This window comes from Brachyistius frenatus, unplaced genomic scaffold (assembly GCF_029030835.1).
Source record: "Brachyistius frenatus isolate BFR_SWC_R1_liver_20210118 unplaced genomic scaffold, ASM2903083v1 Contig_84, whole genome shotgun sequence".
Classification (NCBI taxonomy): domain Eukaryota; kingdom Metazoa; phylum Chordata; class Actinopteri; family Embiotocidae; genus Brachyistius; species Brachyistius frenatus.
In genome coordinates this window covers 688,226-703,934 of record NW_027210683.1, presented here as the reverse complement: position 1 = coordinate 703,934, position 15,709 = coordinate 688,226, and the positions used below count along the sequence as shown (strand labels likewise).

General features: G+C 43.7%; 2 protein-coding genes across 5 annotated transcripts; one reads left to right on the top strand and one right to left on the bottom strand.

The window, feature by feature from the left end:
- Positions 1–396: 396 nt before the first annotated feature.
- Positions 397–6,862, bottom strand: mks1 (MKS transition zone complex subunit 1). Of its 3 annotated transcripts, none has more exons than XM_069709615.1 (18): positions 6,549–6,862; positions 6,336–6,457; positions 6,171–6,226; positions 5,821–5,988; positions 5,261–5,361; positions 5,047–5,175; positions 4,863–4,967; positions 4,553–4,661; positions 4,413–4,469; positions 3,498–3,540; positions 3,324–3,386; positions 3,172–3,242; positions 3,024–3,093; positions 2,837–2,944; positions 2,395–2,528; positions 1,888–1,970; positions 1,680–1,777; positions 397–1,205 (listed from the first exon to the last, which is right to left on the bottom strand). In XM_069709615.1, exons 1-18 carry the CDS (start codon positions 6,623–6,625, stop codon positions 1,102–1,104), a joined length of 1,698 nt encoding a protein of 565 aa, XP_069565716.1. In that variant the 5' UTR covers positions 6,626–6,862; the 3' UTR covers positions 397–1,101. The 3 variants fall into 3 exon arrangements, with proteins under 3 accessions (XP_069565716.1, XP_069565720.1, XP_069565717.1); XM_069709619.1 differs by having other exon boundaries at positions 5,261–5,358; XM_069709616.1 differs by having other exon boundaries at positions 6,171–6,223; positions 6,549–6,861.
- Positions 6,863–7,372: 510 nt separating this feature from the next.
- Positions 7,373–15,509, top strand: zw10 (zw10 kinetochore protein). Of its 2 annotated transcripts, none has more exons than XM_069709614.1 (16): positions 7,373–7,668; positions 8,830–8,910; positions 9,114–9,215; positions 9,478–9,555; positions 10,387–10,546; positions 10,632–10,784; positions 10,890–11,090; positions 11,181–11,317; positions 11,415–11,597; positions 11,710–11,933; positions 12,037–12,108; positions 12,200–12,369; positions 12,605–12,735; positions 12,860–12,991; positions 13,652–13,854; positions 14,759–15,509. In XM_069709614.1, exons 1-16 carry the CDS (start codon positions 7,564–7,566, stop codon positions 14,877–14,879), a joined length of 2,253 nt encoding a protein of 750 aa, XP_069565715.1. In that variant the 5' UTR covers positions 7,373–7,563; the 3' UTR covers positions 14,880–15,509. The 2 variants fall into 2 exon arrangements, with proteins under 2 accessions (XP_069565715.1, XP_069565714.1); XM_069709613.1 differs by having other exon boundaries at positions 8,830–8,964.
- The last annotated feature ends 200 nt before the right edge of the window (positions 15,510–15,709 follow it).

Sequence of the window (15,709 nt, the reverse complement as noted above, 5' to 3'; positions counted from 1 at the left end):
TCTTCTTTATCACTAATGTGCAATATACTATATAGTTCATGTCACTTCTGTGGAATAATATTCGTTTATACTGTAAAAACATCCTGTGTATGTACAGTAGGTACAAGTATAAGGTGTACTTAGTGGATAATTACAGCTGCTAATGTCAACTTTATTCTCAAAATTCTTACTTCAACAGAATTCGGACTTTTTTTCTCGAAAGCAAATGTAAAAAAAATCCTCCTCTTTGTTTCTTGAATGTGGCCGAGATAGTTCGTGGTAAGGGCGTGATTAGTTATGGCACCCTAGTTTCCCACAGTTTTGAATGCAACACGACAGAAGAGTCTTGGTTGGGACCTGGGATGTTCTGACTGACAGGAAACTGGAGAATCAAAAATAATTCAAATATGAAAAGTTAAAAAAAAATCATCATTTATTTTGTTTTGGAAATGTAACAGTCGTGATAGTCGTGTTGGTTCTACTTTAGTATGAAATTGTCGGCTGTATGAAAACCTGCTGATTATTCAGGTCGTGTTTGACTTTAAACAACATCCAACATGTCCGTCAGTGTTTCTCTCTTAATTAAATCAAGATGTAAATATTTAACCCCATAATGAGCCACAAATACATCCATCCAGTAGATCCTCTATACAAACCTTATATATAAAAATATGTAGTGCAAGAATAATTTTGTAAGAAATTTTGAATGAAACTAGCACCAATAATATTCGTAAAAATAGACAAAAAAATAAGGGTAAAAAGTTCATATAAAATGTTCATATTGCAGCAAATAACCTGTGGAAAATATACAGTCTCAATTTTTTAAAGTAGTTTACATTCTATTACATGTTTTCACAAGATTTACTGTCTATAACTCAAAAAATGACACCGTTTACGCAAACAAAAGCATCCCTTCTTATCAATTACCACATAAATTCATATTGTAACAGAATTCTTTCTCCTCACAACATCCAGCGTGATGTACAAACAGAGTAAAGCATTCAGACACGGTTTTCTCTCAGTCCTGGTTCCACAGCTGCTGGTGATATCACTTCTATTGTAAACCTTCACTGTAGCAGCTGTGATAAACCGACAGCTTGTCACAGTCTTCATGTTTCGCACCTACGCCGACGACTCGTTCTGGAGCTGCGAGGTGCCGTTGATGAGGTCTCTCGGAAGACTTTCTCGGGCCTCTTGCATCTTTCTGCGGGCTCTCTGGAAGGCCTCTGGCGGAGAAGGAAACATGCAAATAAATACATACATAGTAGAAAACAACACAGGTAAAAAATTTGAAACAAACTGACAGACTATTGGCTTAAAAGTGTGACTGTTCACCTCGTTTTTTTTCTGCTCATATTTTGGCTCCACGTCTTAAATATTCTGGAACCAACTTTCATTCATTTCACTCATTTATTCTGAAACTGATCTTTAAACTACCAGAACTGGAGCTCAGTGGATCTTGAAACTGACTGTTGCTCTGCAGTCAAGCGGTTAAGTCGTTAAAACAACAGCAACAACTGTGTTGCTAGGCAACGGTGACATGGACGGGCGTCTAGAAGCCGCAGAGGCTAACAAATTAGCACGCTAACGTAAAAGAACGTAACGCAGGAAATAAAAAGTCACAGAAGGGAAAAGATGAAGCCGTTGGGAAGATGAACATTTTCCTCAGACGTTATCGAAGTTATGAAGACAAACTCTACCGAGGACGGTGCAGACGGCTCCCTGCTGACTGAACCCTCCCAGCTGGTCGAAAACCTTTTGCCTCCTCTTCTTCAACATGGTGGCGTCGACGAAGGCCCTGAAACATAATCGACCGCACCGTATTTATGGTTATCATGATGATGATGAAAGAAATAATTCGTAGAAAGTTGGATGCCAACAATTCATAGTTCCAACACCTGCACTCACCTGGCCTGCTGCATGCAGTGAAGGTTAAAGGTCACACTTCCTGTGGTTTCAGTGCAGAAGCCGAAGCGACTCAGTCTGTCTCCCTGCAGCAAAAACATGGACGCCTCACAATAAAATGTCACGAATCAATATCACCGTTAGCGTGAGACGAAATGGAAACGTTACTGAGGGTAAAAAAGATTTACAAAATTGGCTTGAACATTTTTTATATGGAGGTTTCCAGCACGCACAGAATTTATTCTAATCTAAAGAGACGATAATAACCTTTGTGTAATTACAGTTATTTGATTTATAATCAGCTGCAGTTTGTTCAGAAGACTTTATTGTTTTCATCCTTTTTTTCTTTGCAGATTCAGTTGGAAGAAAATTCAAGAGCTTCTGTTTATTTACATTAGTTTCCTGCTAAAATAAAAAGTAATAATGATAATAATAATAATAATAATAATAATAATAATAATAATAATAATAATGTGGAGCCGTTCATCCTCTGCAGAGAGTCAGACGCACCTTGAAGGTTCCCGGCACTCGGACGTAGCTGTGGTCCTCGAGCTCCGGAGAGCCTCCGATGAAGAAGCGCCTCAGAGCGGAGAACGTCCCCGTCTGGAGGGGTCTCCAGGTGTGACACGTTACTGTGTGTTTACCTGGAGAACACACACACACACACACACACACACACACACACACAACATTTAATAAAGGCAAAATAAAACCAAGAATTTTCCTATAAATACCCAAAATATCTTCTGATTGACAGATAATAAACTTCTCTGATAGTCAATTAATAATTTCAGTAATTTTAAAGCAAAATCTAAAAGATTTTCTGTTTGTCTTTAACTTTCTCACTATTTTTCTGACATCTAACAGAAAAAAAGAAAGGATTAAAAAAAGAATCCTGATAAACAGGACATGAATCTATTGCCGCCTTGATTTGAATGAATGAACGTGGTACCCGGCAGGGCGGGAAACAGCAGGTATCCGTAGCCTTCGGTCCGGTAGCGCTGCCAGTAGTCCAGAGACAGAACCTTGAAGTACAGAACCGGCCACTGAAGAACCGCGGCTGAAACCAGAAGAAGAAAAAAGCTCCTGTAAAGTCGGTAGATCCTTTCAAAGAAATGGACGTAGAGGCTGACACCGACCCTCGCTCTCCCTCTCGCTCATGTAGAAGGCCTCGAAGGTGAAGGGGAAGCTGAAGAGAGCCACGTTCTCCTGAGAGCAGAGGACAGTCCAGGGTTTAACCCACATCAGCATCTCTGACGTCAAAGAGTCGGACCGTTACATACAAACCTTCCCGGAGGTTCTGGTCCGGCAGGTCTGGGTGACGCCCGACAGCGGCTGGAACGCCAAACTGGACCAATCTGACCGAACAGAACAACACGAACTGAAGCAGCGACACGTAAACCTGAAGGAAGTAGTTTGATGCGCTGCAGGAGACTCACTGTTGGGCAGCTCCATGAAGAAGTGGATGTACAGGTCGTTGTACTCGAAGCCTTCAGCTGAGACTGGACAGAAGAGGAGGGGAGGAGGAGAAAGAGGAGGAGGAGGAGGAGGAGGAGATTTAAACGCTACAGAGGGTTTGTTTCCGTATGAAAGAAGCGAAGCGATGAACTCACCGATCTCTCCGTTCAGCAGGTAGCGAAGAACACCGATGGGAGGCTGCAGTAGAGACACCAGAACGTTTAACGACAGTTTTCTTGCTGCATTTAACGGATGTTATTCTGCATTTTAAACATCACGTAACAGCATTCACAGAAACATACATTTATGTCTCGTAGGAGGAAAAGAGAAGCAGATTTTAGAGGATTTAAAAAAAAAAAATTGACGCTTGAGGAAAAAGTCAAAATGTCGAGAATAAAGTCCAAATTATATTTCCATAAATAAACTTGGTTCAGTCTCTTCCAGCTGGAAGTGGAGAAAACTCATTTAACATGTTCCTCATTCCATCATAAAACCACATTTCCCACAAAGCAGTTTGTTTTGATGGTGGGAGGAGAAGGGGCGGAGCCTTGATGGTTGGAAATGAACAGTTAGTTTTGGTAATAAAGTCAGTTTTATTTTTGAAAGGCGACTTTATGTCGTAATACTTTCAACAGAGCTTCTGTTCACGACGTTTTTTTTTATGGAAAAATTGTAGGAATTTTTCAAAAATTTGCAAGCTGCTGCAAAATATTGAAAAGATTCCTTGAATTTGCGTGAATTCCTGTGATTGTAAGGTGGTGATTTCCTGGAGGGACTGATGTGTAAGTGTACTTGTTGTCATATATGAGGGTTTTTCCACCATTATAACACTCAGCTACTACAGCTTTACTCTGAGCTTAGTTTCACCAAAGTTTGATGATTATGATCTTCATGGTAGAAAGAGCATTTTTAAATACATTTTGTGATGATAAAAGTCCAAAATTACTATGAAAAGTGTTGTTTTTATTTAAATAACTGCCCACCAAATGCACCTGAGGCCTTGAGAAAGCAGAGAGAAGCCTGATATACAATAATAAACTATCTTGAGATCTGATGAACCAAACTCTCACCATCTCAAAGTCCTGTCCGACGAGGCTGCTCAGGTACTCCTTGTGCCTCATGTACAGCTGGACACCGAGAAAAGAGACATTTGAACTCCATCTTCACCTGAACATGAAACATCTTGACGCCGTGACGACGGTGAACTCACGTCTTTGTACATGTTGTGCTCGCGGTCCTTCTCCTCGGGCTTCATGGCGGTGGACACGTTCTCCACCCTGAGACGCCAGACTTCCCGCTTCTCGCCACCCGAGACGATCCTGCAGACGGGATTTCATCCGGTTCTATGTTTCTATCCTTTCTGTAAAGTCCTATTTCTTTTCCTTTTATTGTGAAAACAACAAATATTTGTCGATTTATCTCAATCTGGATCAAAGTAGCAAAACTTTTAGCTGCTGGCGTCGCTGAAAATTCATAACACGGCTTCAAACGTTAAAAACAGAAAACATGCGTGAACTGGCCTGTAGGGCTCTTTGCCGGCGTTGAAGTCCGGTTTCATGACGACTGTCCCGTTGCCGTCTGTTTTGATGGTGACCAGCAGACACTCGTTCTCCTTCTGACCCAGTCTGAGAGAAGCAGAGACGCCGTCAGCTTCCTGGAAACTCCTCAGACATTTAAATCTCTGAACGAGGGACTCGGTCTCACCTCCCGTTGGGGCCCAGGTCCCCCATGATGTGCATGGTCTGCATGGCGTTATTCACCACATGGCTGCTCTTCACAAACTCCTCTGTGGGCTCCCAGTTGATGATCTTGGACTTGTGGACGCTGCTGTCCCTGTGAAGCCGAGACTTTAGAGGAAACACAGATTCGAGGTCGATCGCTGGATGGTGAAAACAGAAGCAGCCGGTTTTTCACCCACATGGTGCGTCGGTCCTGCCGCCGGTGTCTCACGCTGGCCATCCTCTCGGCCAGGAAGGTCGGGCCGGAGCCGGTCGGGGTCAGCAGGTCGCCGGAGTTCTGCTTTTAGGGTCGGAAAAAACCCGCGACTTTCAAACACGGTTTGATAAAAAAGCTGCTTCCTGTTGTGTTCATGTGAAACAGCAGGAAGTATAAAATCATCAGTTATCACAGATTTAAAAGAGCAAAGACAGAAAGTATTCAGCAAGGTTTTGGTCATTTTATAGAGGTTCTTAATAATAAAAAAAAATAATGACTATAAACAGTTTTTCCTTTTTCAAACACCTGCCTGGCATTTTTATGGACGAAGTATTCAGGTCCTTTACTGAAGTAAAAGTACAGAAGAAATACTCTGAGTCCATCATAGGGAGTAAAAATCTGTAACTATTATCAGTAAAATGTACCTAAAGTATGAAAAGTAACAGTAAATTTGTAAATGTGTTTTTTACTGGACAGCAAGGGGATAAAAACTGTAATCTTAAAAGTTATAAACAAATGTATTGGAGTAAAAGTATAGCCTGCCAGTTGGTGGAGAGGGAGACAGTTGGTGTAGCGGTCGTGATCGGTGTACGTGAAGATCCGGCGGTTCCGGCGGCCCCTGGTTCTGCCGAGGGCCGTGACCTCTGCGTGGTACTGCCGGTCCAGAGGGGTCTGACACGCCGCCTCGCTCTGGAACAGCTCCATCTCGTACTGGAACCGCAGACAGGGAGCACGTCATGTTTTCAGCTCCTTCGCCAAGAACGCCCCGACGGGGTTAATTTGGTCAAACTTGCCAAAAACATTCACTGGATGCCAAAGATGAACTGATTCGATTTTGGGGTGCAAAGGTCAAAGGTCAAGGTCACTGTGGGACTAAACACTTGAAACGGTACCTGACTGAAGTGTTTCTCCTGCCAGCCCACCACCAGCTCCTCCTCGTGATCACCTGCTGACAGAGGAGCAGAAATACCATCAATACTATCAGAACGTGCTTTTAAAGGATAAATCCACCCGAGATGCTTTCTGAGGACTGTTATTTTCACTGAAAGGACCCCCACCTGTCTGTCCTTGCGATGGGAGGGTGTCCAGTTCGATGTCCCCTCGGTTCGGCTGGGACAGGAATTGCTGCTGGAGGTGCTGAGAGAGGACTGCGGTGGAGGTCACCCTCTCTATCCGGACCCTGGAGGAGGTCAACAAACGAGTCTGACACTGACCGGACAAAACAACAACAAAACGACCGGAACACGCAGGTCTTTTCTAGATAAACTCACCTGACGCTCAGGTTTTTGACAGCATCCCGCGACCGATACACCGCCTCCCCGGTGTCCGTGTTCCAGCAGTCCGCCATGAATATTTACCAAAACATCCACGACGTGACGTTTCAAGCTCTGTTCGTTAGCCACAGTTAGCACGCAGCTGATTTCTCGCGTCTTTTACGCTTCGCGCGTCAGTAAATTGTTATCTAGCTTTTTATAGCGTTTGCTAATCTAAGCAGCAAAAATAGAAACGGAAATAAAAAAAGTTCTAGCAGCTGTAACAAGAACAGCAAAACGCAGCGAATAGATAGCTATCGTTGCCATAGAGACTAGAGTCGTTCTTCTTCTTCTTTTAATTGTGTGTAGCATTCAACGCTAAGGTGAATTACCGCCACCTACTGTGTTGGAGTATGAACAAGTTAACTTTCCCCTTTATTATTATTATGAATGATCATAAATAATAATAATAATATAAATAATAACCACCTACTGACCTATTTGGGAATCTTACACAATGTCTGAAATGTACTTGGCTGAACAAAAGAATTTAGTAATCTTAATTGATAATTATAAAAATTATAAATATTAGTAATTTTGTATTTTGTACAGCAGACTTTTATCACACTTTGCGACCTTTGATTTCATGAAGTCATAAAGTTTCGACGTAAATGCAGAACACATCGAGAACAACTCACGAAGAAACTAAAGAAGTGTGGAGTGAGCTGTTAATCCAATGAATTTATTTAACATTGTGGACAGAAAATATAAAACCTTATTTTATTTTATTTTATTAATTTTTTATTTAAATACTGGGATAATAAACGGAACACTCCAACATAGTAGTTGGCGGTAATGCAACTTAAACGGTAGATGCCGCCCGCCATTAAACAACAGAAGAAGAAGAGTCGGGGGGGGCGGGTCCAGTGAGTGACGTCATTCCGCAGCCAATCAGGGCGCGTGGCGGGTCGCTGTTGTTTGTTATAAGTTGTCAGGTTCAGTTTCCGTTAAACTCCACTAACGTCGAGCAGCGATGTCGTCGTTCGTCACCGAAGTGCTCGCCAGCTCCGGAAAACTGGAGAAAGAAGATCTGTGCAGTAAAATCAGCAAAATGTCGCGCAAGGTGGAAGATACGAAGGTAACACGCGAGCTAGCATTAGCATTAGCGAACGGTACGCTAGGTAAAGTTTGAACTAGCGTTAGCTGCTAGCCTCTCTGATCTTCAGACTGTTAACTAACCTTCACTAGTTCTCACTAACTAGTAACACTCAGCTGCTGACAAACACGTAACCAGACCGTTAGATGGTACAGAAGAGACTTTTCAGCAAGTTTACAGCACTTTGGTTAGCAGGACAGTTAGCTAGCCTCGCTGCTGACAGCTGGGCGACGTGGATCCTTTATTTACTCTGATGGAGGGAAAGAAGACACGAGGTCGATATACAGAGGCTGAACATCTGTAGAGAGTACAGACAGAGGCTGAACATCTGTAGAGAGTACAGACAGAGGCTGAACATCTGTAGAGAGTACAGGTAGAGGCTGAACATCTGTAGAGAGTACAGACAGAGGCTGAACATCTGTAGAGAGTACAGATAGAGGCTGAACATCTGTAGAGAGTACAGACAGAGGCTGAACATCTGTAGAGAGTACAGTTAGAGGCTGAACATCTGTAGAGAGTACAGGTAGAGGCTGAACATCTGTAGAGAAACTGAACAAATTCAGTCCTCCATGAAGGGCCAACAGGCCAACAGGCCAGAAGTGAGAGGATCAGCTGCTCAAAGAAAGTTTTCTGACTCAATCTTTGTGAATAAATGTTGTCAGAACACCTTTAAGTTGTTTTTAAAGGCCTAAAAGAGTTTGTAAGTATTAGTGCTGCAAAACAAGAAAAGCCTTAAATATTGGTTGGCATCGATAAATAACACCTGCAGAGATTAAATTAGATTTGACAAGAATAATTAATAAATTCATTTAAAGAACAAACAGTTCCAACAAAATAGGTGTTTTAGTTTTAATATGTTGATATAAATGAAACAGTTTGCCTTAGAAATAGTTTAATAAACACTAACATGACTGTTGTTGTTGTTGTTTATCTGATCCTTTGTAACAAAACTACATCAGATTGAAGCCGCCGTCACCTGTTGGCAGCATGTAGCTGTCGTTATTACAAAAAGATCGTTCGTGTCATAATATTAAAAGAATAACAGAAATATTGTGAAGGATTTGCTGCACCGTCGGCGTCTGTACGTTTAGCCGCGTTCAGTGAATGATCAGAGCTGAGTCTTCTTCGTGTGTTCTTCTTCAGGAAGAAGTATGTGACATGATAAACAAGAAGTATGTTGACTTCCTGCCGAGCCTGCAAGGATACGAGGAGCTGATGCAGCAGGTGGACACCGTCTCCAAAGAAATGGATGATCTGAAAACTTACATCGAGAGTGAGGTAGAGAATGCATGAAGTGAGAGTTAGTTCAGGTCTGAGCTCAGTTCTGCTGCAGGTGGATTTACAGGTGTGTGTGTGTGTGTGCGTGTGCGTGTGTGTGCGTGTGTGTGTGTGTGTGTGTGTGTGTGTGTGTGTGTGTGCGCGTTCAGGTGCGGCAGAACATCCACGTGGCTGTGGCTGAAAACACGAAGCTGAAGCATCAGCTGGAGAAAAATACCATCATCATGTCGATGCTCGGACACCTGAAAGAGGTACGAGATCCCAGTTTATTAAGTCGGCTGTAATGAGCGTTATTTTTCTTCATCTGTAAATCCTACAACCTTCTTTCCAAAAGCTGTGATGCTGTGAAATTTAAATCATTTGTAAACCATCGCATTCTGTCTTTATTTACATTTTGCACCGTTGTAAATGTTCTATTGCCGTTTCTTTCTCTCGTGATGAATCAAAATAAGTTGAATGAGTTGGTTTTGTGTCGGCTGTAAATTAACAAAAGTCTTCCTCTGTGTGACTCAGTTCTCTAACGCGATGGAGGAGTCCAACAAAGCTCTGCAGGAGAAGAAGTACGTGGACGCAGCCGATCAGCTGGTGAAGGTAAATGCCGTCACCTCACCCGACCTCGTCTACGTCCTCCTTCAGACAGGCTGTCAGCCGAAACAACGGCACTGAGACTCGCATCCAACCCCACAAACAACTAATCACTTGTGTTTTTCCAGACACAAGACGTTGAGATTTGATTAATTAAGAGTCTAAAGCTGCGCTGAGTCGGTTAAGTAGCTTTAATTTAGCTCAGAAAATGCAGGCCGTTCGCCAACTCTAATAATCTCCTCTTCCACGACATTTAACAACCGTACTAGTTCCACCGAGTCCTCCACAACAACGCACCTGCTGCATTAACGTTAAACTTGACTGAAACCATTACGTCATCATGAGGTTTAAAAAAAAAAAAAAGACACTTTAATGAGCTGTTGTTTGATTTTAGTAAACAGGCAGCAGAACAAAACAAACCTGAAGTAAATACTGTTAAATAAATAAACGAGGGAATTGTTAAAATATTAGTGTGTGTTTTTTTTTTTAACCGCAGACACTACAGCTTCACTGAGCATTATTTTACTACTGATTAAGGATTATTTTTCATATTTTTATGGCAGATGGTGCAATTATACAATAAATATTTTGCAGATAAAAGTCAAAAATTGCATTAAAATGCAGAGTTTTTAATTCAGATAACGGCCCACATCACCTCAGCCCTTCAGAAACATGCAGAAAACCGTTGAAACACGAAGCACGACTGATTTATAAGGACAAACTACTGGAAAACTTCCTGCTGTTAAAATAAGTGACGGGAGAAATCTGATCATGAACACGGTAAAGTGCGACGTGTTCTCTGACCTCATCGCTCTCTGTTTTGTGTTTCTATTCCAGGCGAGGAAGACTTTGGACTCTCTGAAGGGCTGGAAGACGTCTCAGCTGCCTCTGATCAGCGCTCTGAGCTCCGAGCTGACGGTGCAGCGAGAGAACCTGATTTACCACCTGGAGGGCGAGTGGAAGCGCCTCGTCATCTGGAGACTGCCGTCCTCCAAAGGTCAGACGTCCCGAGCACTCTAGCGGCTCGTTTGTTCAAATCGCAGCGTTCGCTCTGTTAGTGACGGTCGGAGGTGTGCGCTCAGATCCTGCAGGTGTGAAGTCCTTCCTGAAGGTGGAGCTGAACCTGAGCGACGCCTGCAGGAAGGACGGCGAAGTCAAGCCGCCCGCTCTGCTGCACGCCGTCCTGCAGGCGCTTGCCGTCCAGGGACAACTGCAGCACAAGATCAAGCTGTTCAGTAAGGAAGCAGCTGATGAATCTGTCTTTTAAGGTTTGGTTTTTGTGTGGAAATTCTGCTCCGTAAACACGGATAAAACGATCTGTGACCCGTGTTATCCTTCAGGTCAGGTGCTGCTGAAGTACATGCTGAAGCCGCTGGTGATGTTCGCGTCTCTGTCGGTGAGGGAGACGCAGCAGCCGGAGGAGGGCACCGTCCTCGCCCTGCAGTGTCTGGAGGAGAGCCACGAGGAGGAGCGCTCCAGTCCCTCGCAGGTCTACAGCAAACTGCGGCTGGTGCTGCAGACGCTGCACTCACACCTGCTCGGTACGCAGCAATGCATGATGGGTAGAAACTTTGTCCGACCGAGCTGCAGCGTCAGCTCACTGGTCTGTTGTTTTTTTGTTGTTTTTCCAGACGTGTCCATCGGTGATAAAAAGCTGTCTGCCGTCTTGGGAGAGCTGATCTGGGAGGAGCTGTCGCAGTGCATCATCCACGAGTGCCTGGTCTACTCCATCCCTGCCAACAGCAGCCAGCTGGACAAGTACATCACCGTACGCACCTGTTGCCTCCCCGTCCTCAGAGATTCATTTTTTAACATCCGTGTCTGTTAATGAATGTGTGTTTATTTTTTGTATTTTATTTTTTCAGGTGATAAAGGAGACGGAGGAGTTTGAGAAGTCTCTGGAGAAGATGGAGTATCTGCAGGGCGACTCCACCGACCTGCTGAAGTACGCCCGCGACGTCAACTGTCACTTCGCCAGCAAGAAGTGCAAAGACGTCATCGTGGCGGCGAGAAAGCTCATGACCTCCAAGATGCACAACACGGTGCGGGTATGTAAGATCAAACAATATTTTAACAATATAACAGCCTTGAAAAATACTTTACATCACATTTGTCTCTTAAAACCTCTTTAATCCTTGTTTTTTTAAACGCCTCCGTCAGATCACGCCGGACTCGAAGCTGCGTCTCCCCAAGCTGCCGTCTCCGAGCTCGGAGGTGAAGGTGAAGCAGGAGACGTCGAAGGACGAGGCGACGATGGAGAACGCCAAGCAGCTGTCTGCGTGGAGCCTCCGCCTGCCGGCCTGTCGCATCAGCGAGTCGGTGCAGCAGCTGATGGAGCTCGCTCTGAACACGCTGTGCGAGGCTGTCGGCAGCTCCACGCAATGGTGCGTTTCAATGCTCCGAGAACGGCGGGGATTTTTTGTGCTGGAAAAGTCGAGGCGTCTCAGACCATCATCTCATCGGTCTTTTTCTTCTTCTTCTTCTCAGCACGTTACAGCTCTTCTTCACTGTAAGAAATATCTTCCAGCTCTTCTATGATGTCGTACCGACGTACCACAAGTAAGAAAAGTGTGTTTCCATCACACGACACAAACCAAACTCGTCGTCCCCTGCAGGTCTAAACTCCTGTTTTCTCTTCTTCTCCGTCCAGGGAGAACCTCCTCAAGTTCCCTCACCTCGCCGCTATCCAGCACAATAACTGCATGTACCTGGCTCACCACCTGCTCACGCTGGGGCACCATTTCAGGAGCCACCTGCCGCCGGCGCTCAGTGAGGGCGTGGCCACCTTCGTGGACATGGTGCCCGGGTTCAAGAAGCTCGGTAAGCCAGCGGTGCTTCCGCTGTCGGCCACACGAGGCGTTTTCAGACCGGAGGAACTATTTCACAGAGTTCCCTTTTTTTGTGTGCGGAACTTCCGAAAGCTTTTCTAAGCTCCTCCCCCTGGTTAGGTACTTTTCCCGTTACAACCACAGACTGGATATAAAAGTGTTTGTAGTTTCCAGGTCTAAAAAATGGTTCCAATGCAGAAGTGACCCTTTCTGTCTCCTCCTTGTAGGTGCCAAGTGCTTCTTAGCTCAGATGAACGTCCAGAGAGCCGAGCTGTTGGAGAGACTTTCAACGGCTCACAACTTCTGCAACCTGGATGACAAAGACAACTACACCGCCGCCAGCAAAGCAGTGAGACAGGTGGGAGGAGACACTCTGGAAATGAACGGTCTCATAGTTGCAGTAAAACACCAGCTGTGAACGTTGGACGGACGGCTGTAAAACGTTCTTCACAGCTGCTTCTTTGTGTCTGCTCGATCTGCAGGTCATTCATCAGCTGAAGCAGCTCGGCACCGTGTGGCAGGACGTCCTCCCGGTCACCATCTACTGTAAAGCCATGGGCAACCTCCTCAACACGGCCATCACAGAAGTCATCGCTAAAATCATGATGCTAGAGGTTTGTCCTTTGTCTATTAAAGTTCAGAGAGAGTTCCTGAACGCAGCACGGTGATGCACACGGAGCAGCAGGAAGCAACGACCTTCACGAGGAAGTATTTAGAGTTGTCTCTTGATCATCATCATCATCAGAGTTCCACATTAACGCGACCGCTGGTACGAGAACATCTGTGATGTCACCGTGGAAACTTGAAACTGGAGCAGAGAAACATAAAATTTTGGGCAAAAGTTTTGGGGAAAAACTTTCAACATGGAACACTTTGCTGTAAACCGGCAAGATTTTCACTTCTCCAAAAGTTTGAACCAAAATCTGATGCGTCTCTGCTCCATTTTCAGGTCCGTGGTGAAATCACAAATGTTCACTTACAGCAGAAACACGCTCTGATCTCTGAACGCACATTAATAAAACCTGTAATTCAAACAATGGAGATTAAGTAATAAAGTTGTGGTGAGAAAACATCAAGGAAAGTCTAATATAATGGGTCAGATGACAAATTCAGCCTTTTGAAATGTAGAATCTGATAACTGGTTTCAGTTTTGATGCAAGTTGATAATATTTGTTAATATAAAACATAGAAATAATCTTATTTTGGTAAGACATGAAGACGCTCTGCTACATACTCGGTACACAAGATTTTATTTGTCACTGAACCTCCTGCAGGATATTTCCTCTGAGGACGGGGAGCACCTCCACACTCTGTGCCAGACCGTCATCGAGGAAGGCCCGCTCGTCTTCATCCCTCTGGCCGAGGAGAACAGGAATAAGAAGTACCAGGAGGAGGTGCCGCTCTACGTGAGGAAGTGGAGCACCTTCAAGGAGCTCGTCATCGTGCTGCGGGCCAACCTGCAGGAGATCGTCGACAGGTAGGAGGGAAACTTCACAATAAAATATCAATCTATAATGTGGCATGAATATCACATTAAAAAAAAGAAGTAAATTAGTGGATTAGTTATAAAGAAATTTCCTTAATAGGTTTATTTGATCTTATTTGTTCTGCAGTAGAAAGATGATGTGATTTGTTTAATGATAGATCGATTATTTTCATTGGTTTCGTTTCATTATTAAATCTGTTTTTGAGGACATCTCACTGGACAATAATTTAACCCTTTATTGGGATATTCTGTAAATGTTCCTAAATGTTTATGATTAGACATTATAGTAACAAGGCTCCGCCCCCTTCTCCTCTCACCATCAAAACAAACTGCTGCTGGCTTAATGTAATAACAGGAAGTAATGGGGTTTGTGGGAAATGTGGTCTTATGATGGATTGAGGAACATGTTAAATGAGTTTTCTCCACTTCCAGCTGGAAGAGACTGAACTTTGTTTTAGTGTTGAATGAATGTGATTTAAAAGCATCTGAAGCTCTTATTTTGAAGGCAGATGTTTTCTTTGTTTCTATATTCCAGTCACAGACGGTTTGTTCTGGAAAGATTCGCAGCTTTTAAACACATTTGATCACTTTGGGCCTCGTGATGGTTCTCTGAGTTCAACACAGAAAGAAAAACACATAATAAGTAGAATATTTCTGGGATGTGCAGCAGGATTATTATCACAGGAAGTCAGCACAGATTACTCAGGAGTTGTTAAAAAGAAATTCTAAAACTTTACTGCAAAAAAGTCACTTCAAAGTTGTTGTTTTTTTAAAAGCTTCAAAATCAAACATTTTTGTTCAAAACAATGTCAATAAAACTGTGAAACTGAACAGCGCCGCCACGGAGGCCGTCATGTCCGTGATCGTCTGATTGGGCTGTGATTCCTCTCCTCAGGTGGGCCGACGGTAAAGGTCCGCTGGCGCTGGAGTTCTCCAGCTCGGAGGTGAAGAATCTGATCCGAGCTTTGTTCCAGAACACAGAGCGGAGAGCCATGGCTCTGACCAAAATCAAATAGACCTCCTGGAATAAAAAAATAAAAAAAGACCACCGAGGAGATACTGAAGCACTTTTTCCTCTTGAGGAAAACACGATTCACTCATTTCCATTTTCTGTTATATACATGAAATACGCACATTTCCATGTTTGTGGGTTGAACAGTGTCGTAAGCTGATCGTAATCAATCTGTTGTCGAAGCTCCAATTAGTCCCGCAGAGATTACACGAAGGCTTCTTTCCCTCCGCGTCCCGCCGCCTCGGGCGTGCAGCTCGGCGGGTTTTGACAGCTGATGTTGTGTAACCGCTGACTCGCCATGTGTTGACGTTCAGGGTTAACGCTGCTGCACGCCGCTCATCAAACTTCATCTGCTTTCAGTTTATTGTTTTGTTCCTGACGTCGTCTCACATGTTACAGTAACACATGTTTGCACTTAAACAATGACCATGAAGTTGTGACGAATGCATTAAAGATCTTACATTTATTATTATTTGTAATACATTTGAACCCTAACTTCCCCGCGATCACCTCAACCTCGCATTTATTATGAAAAAATCTTCCTGTACAAGCCTGAAAACTGAACTCTTCCATAATGTATTTATTACTCGTCCAAATAAACCAAAACATTTTACTTTTCTGAACCTATTCCAAACTTTTTTCTTCTTGGCTCCAGTTTCTGTCGGTGACAATAATTACACAAACACCGTTGACACGTGCTTACATCATAGATAAACCTCGCAGCTTTAAAACGCTGATAAATTGTTTTGAGCTTCACAACTCCAACGGTTGTCCGTCCGTAGAGCAGTTTGAATGTCTCACCAGACACCAGATTTAACAACTTTTTTGCCTTGA